General features: G+C 41.0%; 1 protein-coding gene across 2 annotated transcripts in view; it reads right to left on the reverse strand.

Moving 5' to 3' along the window:
- PRKAR2A (protein kinase cAMP-dependent type II regulatory subunit alpha) overlaps positions 1-15,859 on the reverse strand; it is a 75,642-nt gene that overhangs the window by 34,556 nt on the left and 25,227 nt on the right. The window contains exons 2-3 of one of the 2 annotated variants that reach the window (XM_036266536.1): positions 13,204-13,239; positions 559-611 (exon numbers count right to left, since the gene is read on the reverse strand). In XM_036266536.1, coding sequence (XP_036122429.1) covers positions 559-611; positions 13,204-13,239 — 89 coding nt within the window. Of the gene's footprint in view, positions 1-558; positions 612-13,203; positions 13,243-15,859 lie in introns of those variants that run through there. The other variant, XM_036266537.1, reaches the window with a different exon arrangement.

Here is a 15,859-nt window from a genome sequence, read left to right on the forward strand (position 1 = left end):
AAGAATTTAAAAACCCCAATTTTTAAAAAGCACCCAAAAGTCCTCCCACAACCACTGTTAACATCTGGGATATATCCTTCCAGATATAATTGTATGAATAAATAAATAAACGGTACAAAAAAACGAACAGATTGCTATTACAACGCTGTAATGATCTCCATTTGTACATCCTTAGGAAGGATCCAACTGTTTGTTAGGAATGAATTCTCCTTTAGGTAATTGCTAAATTAGTTGTCCTGACTATGTTTAAGGCTTTGACAGCTATAGCTAGGTTCCCCTTCTTACCAATACCTCAACTAATCTTGCTTTCATTCTTCTACTTTTTTTTCCATCTTATTTTTCAATTACAGTTTACATTCAATATTATTTTATATTAGTTTAAGGTATATCATTCTTCATACCATTTGTCAATCTGTTAGATAAAAATAGCATCTTGTTGAGATTTTAATTTGTATTAATTTTAATTATCAGCATGCTTAGATGTGGTGTATAAAGGAGTAGGGGAGTAAGAGGGGAAATAAAACAATTCTACCTAGTACCCTTTGCTGTACTTCTTACCCTTGGATCAGTATCTTCCTCTTCCTCATCAGGGTTATAGGACTCAGCACAAACTAAATTGGGAGAGAAAAAAATAAGGAGAAAAATGAATAAAACAGATGTGTGCTTTCACTTCAAAAATAGGAAGTGAACACAATTTCCTTTTATTTACTGTTTGCAAAAACTGGAATAATTTTTTATTTTTATTTTTTAATATGATTTTATATTGATTTTTTTTTCTTAGAGAGAGAGAGAGAAAGGGCAAGAGATAGAAACATTGATGTGAGAAACATTGATCAGCTGTCTCCTGCACCCCCCTACTGGGGATCCAGCCCACAACCTGGCCATGTGCCCTGACCGGAAATCAAACCAGGACCTCTCAGTCCATGGGACGAGGCTCAATCCACTGAGGCACACCTGAGCCACACCGGCTGGGCTGTAATGATTTTTTTTGTTTTAATCCTCACGTGAGGACATTTTTCCATTTTTTGTTCAGATAGAGTGGGAAGGAGAGAGAGGATGAGAGAGAGAAACATTGACATGAAAGGGACACATCTAGTAGCTGCCTCCCTCACGACCCCAACCAGGGCTAGGGATGAATTGCAACTGAGGTACATGCCCTTGGCCAGAATCGAACCCACGACTCACTGGTCTGAAGGCTGACACTCTGAGCCAAACCGGCCAGGGCTGTAATGATTTTTTAAATCCCTTCTTTTAATTAAAAAATGTATTAAAAGCACCTACTAATGCCAGGCATTCTCTTAGGTATGAAAAGCCAGCTCTCTAGGAATTGGTAATTCCAAATAGGAAAGAGATGATAAAATACAGAGTAGGGCAAAAGGAGGTTTACAGTTATTTGTATGAAAATACGATAATTAATAAATAATAATACAGGAATAAACTGTTTTGCATACTTACAACTAAAAACTTACTTTTGCCCCACCATGTATATCAGCTACTAAATCCTATGGTAGTGGCAAGGATAAGCAAGGAGGTTCTGTCTCTGCTGAGTTATGAAGCAGGGGTGGAAAACCACAAAGTACAATATATGTAATATCAACATATGGATATGGAGCAATTATGAATAGAACCAATTAAAGCAGCTCACCATCATTATGTACATGAATGACTTAAAAAATAAGAATGAACCATAAGGTCTATAAAAAAATAATAAAAGCCCTGGCCGGTTTGGCTCAGCGGTTATAGCATCCGCCTGCGGTCCTGAGAGACCCGGGTTCGGTTCCCGCTAAGGGCACGTACCTCGGTTGCAGTTTGTCCCCGGCCCTGGTTGGTCGTGCGGGTGGCAGCCACTCGATGTGTCCCTTTCACATCGATGTTTCCCTCTCTCTCTCTTCCTCTCTCTCCCTCTCACTCTATCTGTACAAAAAATGGAAAAATGTCCTCGGATGAGGATTAAAAAGAAAAAATAAATAAATAAATAAATAAAGAGTGAAAAAAAAAAAAATAATAATAATAAAATAAGAATGAACCCCAGCCAGGTGGCTCAGTTGGCGCATCATCCAATACACCAAAGTGGCTGCAGGTTCAACTCCCAGTCGGGCACATACCTAGATTTCAGGTAATCCCCAGTAGAAGCTCGTATGAAAGGCAACCAATCAATGCTTCTCTCTCACATCGATGTTCTGTCTCTCTCTCTCTCTCAAAATCAATAAACATATCCTTGGATGAGGATTAAAAAAAAAAAGAATTTTAGACAAAGTAAATACTATGTGTCATGCTCTGTTCTAGGTACATTATATAAATCTAAACCATCTTGATTTTCTTTGTAGGTAACTCAGTTACCTGAAGGACTTGTCTTTGTCATAACTCAAAGATTTAAAAAATATTTACTGAGCAACTGTTTATGATAGCAAAATATTAGAAATGATGTAAGTACCCATTTGAAAAATAAAGCTATAAACAAAGAATGAGGAAGATCACCACAGGCTAATAGATAGTGAGGTCTAGGAAAAAAAGCAAAGTGAAGAGTATATATAGTATGTCATCCCTTCCATAAGAAAGGACTTCCATGGGAAAGTAAGAGAACTAAGAACGGGGCAGGGGGTGGGATAGAAAATAAACATATAAATTTGAGTGTGTATATACACACACACACTCACAATTTAAAAACATTTTTTTTTTCCAAAACAAAACAAGAGAAGGATAAACCAGAAAGTAGAAACAAAAAAATGAAGGTATAGGGAAAGGAATAAAATTTCTCCAAGAAAATTCTTTTATATAAGTTTTGACATTTACATCATATAAAATGTTTTATATATTTAAAAACTAGCCCTGGCCAGTTTGGCTCAGTGGTTGGAGCGTCGGCCTGCGGACCAGAGAGTCCCGGGTTCGTTTTCCACTAGGGGCACATACCAAGAAAAAAAAACACACACAAAAAAAACTAGCCCTGGCCTGGCTGGTGTGGATCAGTGGTTGAGCATCGACCCATGCATTAAGAGGTCACCAGTTCGGCCCTGGCCGGTTTGGCTCAGCGGTTAGAGGGTTGGCCTGTGGACCGGAGAGTCCCGGGTTCGGTTCCCGCTAAGGGCATATACCTTGGTTGCAGTTTGTCCCCGGCCCTGGTTGGTCATGCGGGTGGCAGCCACTCGATGTGTCCCTTTCACATCGATGTCTCTCTCTCTCTCTCTCTCTTTCTCCCTCTCTCCCTCCTGCTCTATCTGAAGATAAATGCAAGGGTGTCCTCGGGTGAGGATTAAAAAAAAAAAAGAGGTCACCAGTTCGATTCCTGGTCAGGGCACATGCCCAGGTTGTGGGCCAAATCCCCAGTGGGGGGCATGCAGGAGGCAGCCAATTGATGTTTTCTCTCATCAATGTTTCTGTCTCTCTCCCTCTCACTTCCTCTCTCTCTGAAATCAATAAAGAAAAAAAAATTTAAAACTAGCCCTGGCTCACGTGGCTCAATGGTTAGGGAAGCGTCAGCCTGAGAATCAGAGGGTTGAGGATTCAATTCCTGGTCAAGGGCACATACCTGGTTGCAGGTTTGATCCTGGGCCCCAGTAGTGTGGGAGGTAACCAATCAATGTGTCTCTCTCCCATCAATGTTTTTTTCTTTCTCTTTCCCTCCCTCCATCCCTTGCACTACATCTAAAAATCAATGGGAAAATATCCTTAGGGAGGATTAACAAAACAAAACAAAACAAAACAAAACAAAACAAAACAAAACAGTCCAGCCGGTGTGGCTCAGTGGTTGAGCGCCAACCCATGCACCAAGAGGTCGCCGGTTCGATTCCCAGTCAAGGTACATGCCCATGTTGTGGACCAAATCCCCAGTGGGGGGCATGCAGGAGGTGGCCAATTGATGTTCTGTCTCATGATGTTTCTATCTCTCTCTCTCCCTCTCCCTTCCTCTCTAAAATCCATAAAAAACAAACAAACAAACAAAACCCCTAAATTAAATGGATAAGGATGAAAGGAGTTTACAACTGAATACAGAGAAACAAATTAACCTAACTACATGTCAGGCTGATAACCACAGAGAAGAAAAGGAGGATTATTTTAAGTAACTTCTAACCATGGCACTCTGACCATCTACCCTCAGTAGGATATATTCCAAGGACAAGAAAGAAATGTTGTAGCCCTGGCCAGTATGCTCAGTGGTTAGAGCATCGGTCCTCGAACCAAAAAGTCACAAGTTCGATCCCAGTCAAGGGTACGTACCTTAGTTACAGTTCGTCCCTGACCCTGGTCGGGGTCATGCGGGAGGTAACCAGTTGATGTGTCCCTCTCACATCAATGTTTCTCTCTCTCTCCTCTCTCTTCCTCCCTCCCACTCTATCTGAAGATAAACGAAAAATATCCTTGGGTGAGGATTCAAAAAAAAAAAATGTTGAGCCCAGCCAGTGTGGCTCTGTGGTTGAGCATCGACCCATGCACCAAGAGGTCGCCAGTTCAATCCCTGGTCAGGGCACATACCCAGGTTGTGGGCCAAATCCCCCGTGAAGGGCATGCAGGAGGCGGCCAATCAATGTTTCTCTCCCTCTCCCCCTCTCCCCTCTTCTCTTTCTAAAATCAAAAAAGAAAAAAAACTTAAAAAAGAACTGCTGTTGGCAGTGGTAAAGCAATTCCAAAACTCTTCTTTGTGTATTATAGTAGAGAGTAAATAAGTAAACAGATGTTTTCACTTGAAAGGAGGAGGATACAAATATGAAACAGAAAGATTAGTAAAGATTAATCTGATACTTGAGTTAGTGGCAAAGTAACAATGTATTACCTAGTGAATGAAAAAGTTAGTTAATTCATGAACAAAACTGTTCTGCCAGAAATAATCTAGATGTGATCACATTCAGGTTTGCCCAAAATGCAGCAAACCTTTTCCTTCTTTACAACACAAGATAAATTTCTCTTTAAAAAAAATTTTTTTTTCCTTTATTGATTTTAGAGAGAAAGAAAGTGAGAGGGAGAGAGAGAGAAACACCGATGAGAGAGAACATCGATTGGCTGCCTCCTGCATGTCCCCCACTGGGGATTGGGCCCACAACCTGGGCATGTGCCCTGACCTGGAATCGAACTGGCGACCTCTTGGTGCATGGTTGATGCTCAACCACTGAGCCACACCGGCCAGGCTCTCTCTCTCTTTTTAAAAAAATATATTTTTATTGATTTTTCTAGAGAGAAGGGGGAGGGAGAGAAACATCGATGTAAGAGAGAAACATTGATGGGCTGCCTCTTGCACGCCCCCTACTGGGGATCAAGCCTGCAACCCAGGTATGTGCCCTGACCAGGAATTGAACCAGGACCTCTCACAGTCCATGGAGTGACACTCAATCCACTGAGCCACACCAGCCAGGTGGGAAATAGCTGTATGGCCTGGAGTAATTTCCCACAAACCTCCACCTTCTCTTCTGCATAATGGAGCTAATAGTAGTGATTCCCCTCGAGGACTGTCATAAGGATTCAAGCAGGCAAGATGTCTGGCAACAGTAAAAATGCAGTAAGTGCCAACTCTTTGAACTATAACTATTATCACTTCTGTTCTGTTTGTTTTGGTTTTCAAGAATATTAGTTATTATTATCTTGGTTCTATTCTCTGTCTCAGCTCTTTTTTTTTTTTTTTACCCTCACCCGAGGACATTTTTCCATTTTTTTTCAGATAGAGCAGGAGAAAGAGAGAGGAAGAGAGAGAGAGAGAAACATCGACATGAAAGGGACACATCGAGTGGCTGCCACCCGCACGACCATCCAGGGCCGGGGACAAACTGCAACCGAGGTACATGCCCTTAGCGGGAACCGAACCCGGGTCTCTCCGGACCGCAGGTGGACGCTCTAACCGCTGAGCCAAACAGGCCAGGGCCAGGCCGACGCTTTAAACCGCTGAGCCAAATCGGCCAGGGTTCTGTCTCAGCTCTTTTTAAAAAATTTTTAAAGTATGTTTTTACTGATTTTTAGAGAGATAGGAAAAGATAGGGAGAGAGAGAGAGAAACATCAACTGGTCGCCTCCTACATGTCCCCTTGCTGGGGACTGAGCCTGAAACCTAGGCATGTGCCCCAACCAGGAATTGAACTGGTGACTTCTTGGTCCATGGTCAATGCTCAACCACTGAGCCACACTGGCTGGGCTCAGCTTTTTCTTTAAAAAAAAATTTTTTTTATTTTTAAATCCTCACCTGAGGATATGTTTTTATTGATTTCAGAGAGAGAGAGGAAAAGAGAGCAAGAGAAACATGGATGTGTCTATCTTAGCTCTTTCAACAATTGTCCTTTCTCCAAGGCTTCCCTCCATTAAAGATTCTGCCCTTAAAAATTCTGCTTTTTTTTTTGCCCTGGCCAGTTTGGTTCAGCAGTTGGAGCATCCACCCGCAGACCAATGAGTCTCAGGTTCAATTCTGGTCAGGGGCATGTACTTTGGTTTCAGTTTATCCTGGGTCCTGGTTGGGGTCATGTGGGAGGCAACCAGTTGATAATGTCTCTCTCACATCGATGTTTCTCTCTTTCTTCCTCTCCTTCACACACTATCTGAACAAAAATGAAAAAAACATCCTCAGGTGAGGATTAAAAAAAAAAAAAAATTCTGTTTTGGCATTCTCTGTGTGTTTAATTCCTGCTTATTATGTTTAGTTTCCTAATAATCTTTTCCTTATCATACCCATTTCCTTTTTCATTTCAGCCTATTCTTTCTTTGGCTTTTTACTCAGAATTCATAAAGGCAATTATTATTATTATTATTATTTTTGTATTCTATGAGCATTTTATAGTAGGCCTTTATTTTTAATTTTTTTTAAATTCCTCACCTGACAATATTTTTCCATTTATCATCAGATAGAGTGAGAGGGACGGGGAAGGAGGGGGGGGAAGGGGGAGAGATAGAGAGAGACATTGATGTGATAGAGCTACATCAGCTGGTATCTCCCACATGACCTGACCAGGGCTGGGGACAAACCACAACAGAGGTATGTGCCCTTGACTGAAATCAAACCTGCAACTCATTGGTCTGCCAGCCGACGCTCTAACCACTGGGAAAACTGGCCAGGGTTATAGTAGGCCTTTAAAATCTTCATTCCTCTTTTATCCTTAATTTGCCAAGTTCACTCATAGGCCCTATATTGTTTGTTAGGGTTTATTTCTCGTTTGTTAGCAGACAAGGAATATAATTTATTTGTGTGATGACTAAAAAAAAAAATCTATATAGCTACAACTAGAGGAGACAAGCTGATACATACCTCTCTTAATTTTTTTTTTTTCATCCTCACCCGAGGACATTTTTCCATTTTTTTTTTGTTCAGAGTGGGAGAGAGAGAGAGGAAGAGAGAGAGAGAGAGAGAGAAACATCGACGTGAAAGGGACACATCGAGTGGCTGCCACTCGCACAGCCAACCAGGGCCGGGGACAAACTGAAACTGAGGTACATGCCCTTAGCGGGAACCGAACCCGGGTCTCTCTGGACCGCAGGCCAACGATCTAACAGCTGAGCCAAACCGGCCAGGGCCATACCTCTCTTAATTTAAAATCTTGGTTTCTTAGAGACATTTACTCACTGTAGCCCTGGTCTAGCAGTATCCCAGCTCCCTTTCTCTGAACTAATAAAATACTTGAGAAATGATGAATCCCAGCAAGTCCTGTAGACGGAACTCCCTTCCCTCCCCAGGTCTACTAGTGTGGACCACACCTTCTGTGTTGTAATGCCATCAATATTCTGCCTCTCCAACAGGAACCCAGTATCCTTAAATAGAGAAAAATGAGGGAGAAGAAAATAAGAGGACAAAACCATTCTAGTTCCTAAAACAACATCAGGTGATATTCTGCAGAGAGGGCTGTCCAGCCCCTGGCTGGTTCAGGCTTTGGCTAGCTGAGCCAGGGGAGTGACAATGGGATGTAGATGATGTCTCATTATCTTTCTCCAAGCCATTCGTGATTCCACAAGATGAAATAGATGCCTTTATCTCAGATCTGTCTTAAGATTAAGGCAGTCACTTTCCTGAATTCCTAGATGTTATTGCTGCCACTCTCTGCATCTTCATAAGTATTTTGGTAGGAGATTGAAGAAGCTGCATTGAGGGCAGCTAATCAGATACCATGTTAAACTGCAAGCCTCTCGGTTCTTTGAGCTCTTAATTAATGTTGTCATTATCAGCCTAGTTTGCTAAACTAGGAATTCACCATCACGTCCTTCTTTCTCCTCTTGTCCAATGAATACATCAAATTCTACTTCAGGAATATCCTCACATTTGACCTTTATTCAGTCTACTCCAATTGCTACTCCTTAGTTCAGGACTTTAAAATGTCTTCTTAGAGTCCAGCCGGTGTGGCTCACTGGTTGAGCATCTGCACCAAGAGGATGCCAATTCAATTCCCGGTCAGGACACATGCCCAGGTTGTAGGTCAAATCCCCAGTGGGGGCCTGCATGAGGCGGCCAATCGATGTTCTCTCTCATGATCCCAACCAGGGCCGGGGATCCAACTGCAACTGAGGTGCCCTTGGCCAGAATCAAACTCAAGACCCTTTGGTCCATGGGCTGACACTCTAACCCACTGAGCCAAACGGGCCAGGGCAAAGATGGATGACTTTTAAAAATTTTTTTATTGCCCTGGCCGGTTTGGCTCAGTGGTTAGAGCGTCCGCCTGCGGTCCGGAGAGACCCGGGTTCAGTTCCCGCTAAGGGCACGTACCTCGGTTGCAGTTTGTCCCCGGCCCTGGATGGTCGTGCGGGTGGCAGCCACTCGGTGTGTCCCTTTCACATCGATGTTTCCTTCTTTCTCTCTTCCTCCCACTCAGTCTGTACAAAAAATGGAAAAATGTCCTCGGATGAGGATAAAAAAAAAAAATTTTTATTTATTGCCCAGCCGGTGTGGCATAGTGGTTGAGTGCTGACTCATGCACCAAGAGGTCCTCATGTGCTGGCATGTTTATAACCCCATAATTGATGATTGGTAAATTACTGTGCTTCTCCATAATTGATGATTGGGAAAGTCACTGTATGCCCTCTAGCTGAACTTGTTTAGTCAAAATAACCTCAGTAAATTGGAATACTCCCTGAACCAAGAAATTGTTGGGAGCCAGCTAAATGTCTGACAGAGTCCATGGAGCCTAGAGGTCTTGAGTCAGAGACTCGACCTGCCCACAATCTCAAGGAATTAGGCTTGCATTGTGTTTGTGCAGCTCAGGGCTAAGTGTGACCCAATGTACCTTGAAATACCTATTATCCGTAAGGCAAACTAATTCTATACAGCATTGCTGTAGCCCTAGGCATTATATCAAGAAGATCCTATTTTCTGTAAGGTATAAAAGGCATGTAATAAAGTATATTGGGACTGATTCTGATTCTGTCACAGGGGTGTTCAGAATCAGACGCCGGCCGGCTAAACGGCTAATAAACAGCTCTTATTTGGATTTCAATTCTCTAGTGGTCTTTCTTTGACTCTGTTGCGCCACAACATTTGGAGGCCTCGAGGCTGGTCTCCGAGAACTCGGGATCAGTTGCCAGCTGGCTTTGCTCTCTATTTGGCTTTAATTTGGCTCTGGTGGTCTCTCGGTTCTCTTGCGCCACAACAATACACTGATAAAGGAATTTACGATGAGTAAAGAGGAAGTGATGAATAGTGAAAAAAAGGCCAGATCAATGAGTTGCCAGGCTTGGAGTAGGAGCTGAGAAGACAGCTGGTTGTGACTCAAGACCAGGATCAGTGATAAAGAGTTTGTCATATCAGAGCATGACCATGGGAGTGTAGGGTAGAACATGAGATCCTTGGAAGAGAGGAGATCAAGGAACAGAAGGGCCAGACACTGAAAGAATTATCCATGTAGAAATAAAAAGGGACAACATGAAGATTATTAGATAACTAAAACAAGATGAAGGCTGCACTCAGAGAACAAGCTGAGAATTCAGAGGATTTACCTGAAGATTGACCAAGAGTTGCTGAGAGTACAAGGATCCTTAGAGATGATAAGGGTAGTAATTAGGACCTCTGCTAAGTTGGGCACATTATTACCTCGATTGTTGGAAGTTACTTAATCTCTGCTTTGCTCCAATTTCCTCATCTGTACAATGGGGATAATCATAGCATGTACCTCATAGTGTTAATGTATGAATTATATTCAACAATACAAGGAAGGCATTGAGAAAGACCTTAAAACTGTGCACCTAACACATAGTCTGTGTATTAGCTATTGCTACAGCATAACCTGCATACCCTCTCCTGCATAACCATTTTAGATTCTTTTAAGAATCTTTTATTTTCACTTAACATTTGAATAACATTAGAAAGTTTTAAATCTTCAATAAGACTGTAAAATCTAAGGGGGAGGAATAATAACATGTACTTGTCTGAGTTTTCCACAGTCCAAAGACTAAACCACACTGAAAGCCCAAGCAGCAATTCATGACTAACGCCCTGTGACCTTTGGAGGAGATTTCACTATATTCTCCATCTCCGAGATCTGTCCTGCAGATTCAAAGGGCAAAAAGGGGTGTAGGGCAGGGATGAACAGAAATGGGAGATAATCACTCACAGGTCTTGCATCAACCTTAATCTCTTCTCCATTTCCTCTCTGTAAATTACTCTATACATAAGAATACATCCTTCAGCCCTGGCCGGTTTGGCTCAGCAGTTGAGTGTCAGCCTGTGGTCCAGAGACCCAGATTCGGTTCCTGATAAGGGCATGTACCTTGGTTGCAGTTTGTCCCCCGCCCCAGTTGAGATCATGTGGGTGGCAACCACTTGATGTGTCTCTCTCATCGATGTTTCTCTCTCTCTCTCTTCCTCCCTCTCGCTCTATGTGAAAGATGAATGCAAAAATGTCCTTGGGTGAGAATTAAAAAAAAAAAAGAGGCCCTGGCCAGTTTGGCTCAGCGGTTAGAGCGTCGGCCTGTGGTCCGGAGAGACCCGGGTTCGGTTCCCGCTAAGGGCACATACTTCGGTTGCAGTTTGTCCCCGGCCCTGGTTGGTCGTGCGGGTGGCAGCCACTCGATGTGTCCCTTCACGTCGATGTTTCTCTCTCTCTCTCTGTTCCTCTCTCTCTCTCTGTTCCTCTCTCTCCCTCCCACTCTATCTGTACAAAAAATGGAAAAACATCCTCGGGTGAGGATAAAAAAAAAAAAAGAATACATCCTTCAATCTCCTTTTCAACAGACTTTGGTGTACAACATTATCAAAGGTTTTTTTTTTTCCTTTGCCCTGAGTGAAATAACTGTGGGAATTGTGGACAGACATGTTCTGGTACTAGTACATTCTTTGAAATTGTGAAATTAACTGCTGTGGACTGTATTCCCTAAGAGCAGAGCCTGAGATAGGGGTTCTTGTGCAATTGATTGAGGGCATGCTGCCAGGAGAAGGAGCATGGGGAAAGCAGGATGGGGCCAGGGAAGGAGCAAGAGTGGTTTCCACTGCAGTCTAGCTTCATTCCCATCCACTGAGAAGCCCTAAAAGCAGAAGCAGCAGGCTGTGGGAGCTCGTGTTAGTGGCTGAAAACGGCACCAGACGTTAGCGGTGAGTTAGGCCAGACCTCAGTTTAGCAACCTCGGTTCTTGAGTTTGGCTTGAAAGAATTCAAGAGAAAATTTATTTAGAAAGTTACAGAGGTAGTAGAAGTGCCTGCCCTTAGAGCTTAGAAGAAAGAGTGAGAGAGATGCACCTGGAAGGATGAAAGAGGGAGGGGAGGCGCCCGCATGCCCTGGGAAAAGAAAAGGATGGGAAAAGGAGCTGCATGCTCTGTAGAGAGAGCCTCCTTATCAAAGGCTTTCTGAGAAAATGAGCTGATTTTCTCAGAGAAAAGGATTGAAGATCAGAAAGGATAACTGGAAAGATAAGAAACATTCCCAGAACAAGATGATATAAAAGAATGTGACACACACAGCAGGATTTCAGCATAGAAATCCTGAAACACATTAACATCCCAACTATACAACCAAATAAACTCTAGATGTTATTCCAACTTGCTAATAAAAGTCTTTTCTTTAAAAACAAAATAAACAAACTTTGAATGTATCCACAAGTCAAATATTTTAATTACATGAAAAATTTTTTGGTAAAATATATTTATCAGCTCTATGAAAAAAGGGGGCCCTTCTCAGCTTAGGAGCAATCATAAAAAAAAAGGAGAGGATGCATATATTCAATAAATATTTGCAGAATGCCTGCTGTGTGCCAGGCAGTTCAAGGTACCAGTAACATAATACAAATTTTGAGTAAATAAAAAATGGCAAAATTAAAATAAATTAGCACAATCAATGTGGAAAAATTTGCATTAAAATTTTCAAAAGGTTAAAAATCATGACAGAAATTTACTCAAACTTGCAAAAATAATCTAGACCATAATAGATAAAAAGGCAGCCCTGGCCGGTTTGGCTCAGTGGTTAGAGTGTAGGCCTGTGGTCCAGAGAGACCTGGGTTTGGTTCCGGCTAAGGGCATGTATCTCAGTTGCAGTTTGTCTCCAGCCCTGGTTGGGCCGTGCGGGTGGCAACCACTCGATGTGTCCCTTTCACGTCGATGTTTCTCTCTCTCTCTCTCTCTCCCCCCCCCCCTCCTCACTCCCTCCCACTCTTATCTGAACAAAATATGGAAAAATGTCCTCAGGAGAGGATTAAAAAAAAAAAAGCAAAGTATTATCAAACTAGCTCCATATAGAAAAATAAACATAGACTTCCCATGTTTGGAAAACACTCATTTTTGTTAATAATCAAAGGAATGCCAAATAAAACAATCTGGGGTACTATTTTACATCTAAACTAAAGGAGTAGACACCATACATATTAGTGAGATGGTTTGGGAAAGAGGCCTTTCCAGTATCTATCTCCTTGCACCCTATTCTACACACTGCCTCTAGAAAGCAATACACAGAAAAAGCCAATGCAATGCTTAGTCTCTGACCAGGGAATGCCACTCCCACACTATAACTGAGGAAAAGTGGCTCAAAAATGTATGCAAGAAGTTAATGACAGCATAGGTTAGAAAACCAGAAATAGCAATATTAAAAGTAGTTTTTAGAAGCCATAATTATGAACATAAAAAATATTAATGACATAATTAACAAATTATAGCAATATAAAATATATACATATATACTCAGAACTTGAAATACAATGAAGTAATGAGGTGACTTATAATGTTCTGAATGCTGTTAACTTTTCATTAAAAATATCAGTTCATTTTTAGATAAGATAATCCTATTTCAAAATAGCATTTTAGCAATATGTTTTGAAAGAGAACACATACCTGATACTCGCCGATCAAATCTACTAGGAATTGGAACTGCAAAAGAAACAACATTTAGTCATCACACTGTTATATGACCCCATTTTTATCCTCCCATCTTGCAAAGAAGATCTTTCACACCTGAACACTGAGTGATGGGTCAATTCATACTCTTCCATAATCAAACACAGATCGTTCAACATGATCATATAAGACAATTAGAGGAATACAGATGATGTATTATAGAATTGTACTACTGAAACCTATATAATTCTATTAACCAATGTCATCTCAATAAATTCAATAAACAAAGACAATATAGAGAATAACGTGTCTCTTTGAAAAAAGGCTCTTTAGCCCTGGCCGGTTTGGCTCAGCGGTTAGAGCATCCGCCTGCGGTCCGGAGAGACCCGGGTTCGGTTCCCACTAAGGGCATGTACCTCGGTTGCAGTTTGTCCCCGGCCCTGGTTGGTCGTGCGGGTGGCGACCACTCAATATGTCCCTTTCACATCGATGTTTCCCTCTCTCTCTCTTCCTCTCTCTCCCTCCCACTCTGTCTGTACAAAAAATGGAAAAAAAAAATGTCCTCGGATGAGGATTACAAAAAAAAGAAAAAGAAAAAGAAAAAAGGCTCTTTATAACTTCAATATACTTAAGGAGTCAATTTTATTTCTGCTCACATCCATATTCCACCTAATTTATATCATGCCAAATAAATAAGAAGTCTACCAAACTTATTGATAATGTTATCACATCAAATAGTTAAATCTCTTCTTTAATATCTTTAAAAAATAATCCCAAGATGCCTGGCCAGTGTGGCTCACTGTTGAGCATCAACCCATGCACCAGGAGGTCGCCAGTTCGATTCCTGGTCAGGGGACATGCCCAGGTTGTAGGCTAAATCCCCAGTGAGGGGTGTGCTGGAGGCAGCCAATTGATGTTTCTATCTCTCTCTCTCCCTCTCCCTTCCTCTTTCTCTAAAATCAATAAAGAAAAAAAGTAAAGAAAAAAAGTAAAGAAAAAAATAATGCCAAGATCTGCTAAATAATATCATTTAAATTTCATTTTAAAATAATTTAATGAGTATTACACGAAAATGAAAAATAAATTAACCATTAAGTTATACTCTCAACATGGGTGGATTTTCTCCTGCCCACAGTTAGTGTAAAAACAAAACAAAACGAAAAAACCCACAAAAGTTTCCTCTTTGCTAATTTTTTCTACTTTTTACATATCATTCCTTATGTTTGATGGTTACCTAAATTCTCACTACTAAACTGTATCATTTGAAAAGCAATTTTTTTTACCTTCAAAGCTTAATCCATTTTTATTTAAAAAAAAATAAAAAACATTTTCTCACCCTCCCAAAAGAGAAATTTGAGTATTTGTGAAAAACAAATTAAAAGCTCAGAGACCCCAATCAACTAAGGTGAGGTCTCTGAAACAAAAACAAATTCAGGGAGGAGGCAAATGCTCATTTATCATAGAGGACTAGAATTATCTTTTTGCTCAGCATGGGGTCAAAATCATGTTACTAGAATAGGCAAAAAAAAAAAGGAGCCCTGGCAGGTTTGAGCATCAAAGTTAGAGCATCAAAGTTAGAGCATCGGCCTGCAGTTCGGAGAGACCCAGGCTCAGTTCCTGCTAAGGGCACATACCTTGGTTGCAGTTTGCCCCCAGCCCTCGTTGGGTCGTGCGGGTGGCAGCCACTTGATGTGTCCCTTTCACATCGATATTTCTCTCTCTCTCTCTCTTCCTCTCTCCCCCCTCACTCTACCTGAACAAAAAGTAAAAAAATGTTCTCGGGTAAGGATTAAAAAAAAAAAAAAAAAAAAAAGGAAAGAAAATCATTACTAATAAAAAGTATTTACAATAGTCCCTCATTACTTCTTCAATGAAACAGCAATTTAGTCAAAATTAATCCACCCACCAGCATAAAGATGATAAATTCAGTTCAACAAATATAGACAGTATACCTGGTATGTGCTATACACTATAGTAGACAATTTGGGAGACATCAATGAACCAAAAAAAGACCCCTGATTTCATGGAGCTTGCATTCCAGTTTGATGGGTATGGGACAAGTTCCTTTGATCATTTGAAGCACTAGTGCCTGTCACTCAGGTAGATTGATGAAATGTTCACCAGCTTAAAGCCCTCAACCCAGGCCTCATGGATTTCCATAATTAAAACCCCACTAAATATTTTTTTTGGTACATGCCCCTAGCAGGAACTGAACCCGGGACTCTCTGGTCCGCAAGCCAATGATCCAACCGCTGAGCCAAATCGACCAGGGCAAAGCCCCACTAAATATTAGTATACAAGCAAAAATGATAAAACACACATTAAAATAATTTAGCATAGGTGCTATGGGAGGATATATCAAACAAAGGGTTAGATATCTAGATTACAGAACTATGATAAAATAAGAACAATATGTTTAAAACAAAGACTTAAAAGGAATCAAAAGCATATACAATCAAAAACAACTAGGGATACTTGAAAAAAAAAACACAACTTGAACTTCTAGAGGGAAAAAAAACAGTCACTAAAATTAAAATCAATAATGCTGTATATATATAAAAAAATAAGGTGCAAAACTGCACCCAGAAAAACAAAAACAAAAAACTATAATGCAAGGCATATTCTTTCAGTATATAACATCAAAAAATACTGA

Source organism: Molossus molossus, unplaced genomic scaffold, assembly GCF_014108415.1.
Source record: "Molossus molossus isolate mMolMol1 unplaced genomic scaffold, mMolMol1.p scaffold_m16_p_18, whole genome shotgun sequence".
In the NCBI taxonomy this organism is placed as follows: Eukaryota; Metazoa; Chordata; class Mammalia; order Chiroptera; family Molossidae; genus Molossus; species Molossus molossus.